General features: G+C 50.9%; 1 protein-coding gene across 1 annotated transcript; it reads right to left on the minus strand.

Moving 5' to 3' along the window:
* Window positions 1-345: 345 nt before the first annotated feature.
* LOC112969398 (olfactory receptor 14C36-like) lies at window positions 346-1,080 on the minus strand (the record flags this gene model as incomplete). Its single annotated transcript, XM_026072669.1, has 1 exon — window positions 346-1,080. A coding segment is annotated over exon 1 (735 nt), but the record flags the coding sequence as incomplete, so codon positions are not given.
* Between the last annotated feature and the right edge of the window lie 88 nt (window positions 1,081-1,168).

Genomic DNA, 1,168 nt, shown 5'->3' on the forward strand with positions numbered 1-1,168 from the left:
GGACAGGGTGTGAGGGACAGCAGCTTTGGAGGAAGAGCCCAGCCTTCAGGCACTGCACCTGCAAGAACCTACTTCATTACAGAGACACTGTGAGGGAGTCAGAGCTGACCCAGTGTTAGAAATAGCTTTATAGGGGCACCAGGTGGGACAGAGCAGTCTCAGAAATGTGGAATGAACCCAACCCTTTGTGTAGCAACATGGTGACAGATAATAATAACAACAGCAATAATTGTAATAATACAAAAATGGTGAACAAACAAAGCTCAGTCCTGGTAGGGGACATAACGGGAGTCATTTGTGGAGAGCAATGGCAATGTCACCACTGCTGAAAAATGTCCATGAAATCACTTTCCTCAGGGCATCTTTCAGCTCCTTGTTCCTCATGCTGTAGATGARGGGGTTCAGAGTTGGAGGCACCACCGAGTACAAAATAGTCACCACCAGATCCAGAGCTGGGGAGGAGAGGGAGGGGGGCTTCAGGTACGCAAAGATGACAGTGCTGACAAACAGGGAGACCACAACCAGGTGAGGGAGGCACATGGAAAAGGCTTTGCGCCGGCCCTGCTCAGAGGGCATCCTCAGCACAACAGTGAAGATCTGCACATAGGACAGCACAATAAAAATGAAACAACCAAAACCTAAACAGCCACTAAACACAAGAAGGCCAATTTCCCTGAGGTAGGAGTCTGAGCAGGAGAGCTTGAGGATCTGGGGAATTTCACAGAAGAACTGATCCACTGTGTTGCCTTGGCAGAGTGGTACTGAAAATGTGTTAGCAGTGTGCAGCACAGAATAGAGAAAACCACTGGCCCAGGCAGCTGCTGCCATTTGGACACAAGCCCTGCTGCCCATGAGGGTCCCATAGTGCAGAGGTCTGCAAATGGCAATGTAGCGGTCATAGGCCATAACAGTGAGGAGACAATACTCTCCTGCTAAGAAGAAGACAAATAGAAAGACTTGTGCAGCACATCCTGAGTAGGAAATGGCCCTGGTGTCCCACAGGGAATTGGCCATGGATTTGGGGACAGTGGTGGAGATGGTGCCAAGGTCGAGGAGGGAGAGGTTGAGGAGGAAGTACATAGGGGTGTGGAGGTGGTGGTCGCAGGCTACAGCTGTGATGTTGAGGCCGTTGCCCAGGAGGGCAGCCAGGTAGATGCCCAGGAAGAGC

The sequence above is a fragment of the Apteryx rowi genome, unplaced genomic scaffold (assembly GCF_003343035.1).
Source record: "Apteryx rowi isolate R43461 unplaced genomic scaffold, aptRow1 scaffold_3472, whole genome shotgun sequence".
Lineage (NCBI taxonomy): Eukaryota > Metazoa > Chordata > Aves > Apterygiformes > Apterygidae > Apteryx > Apteryx rowi.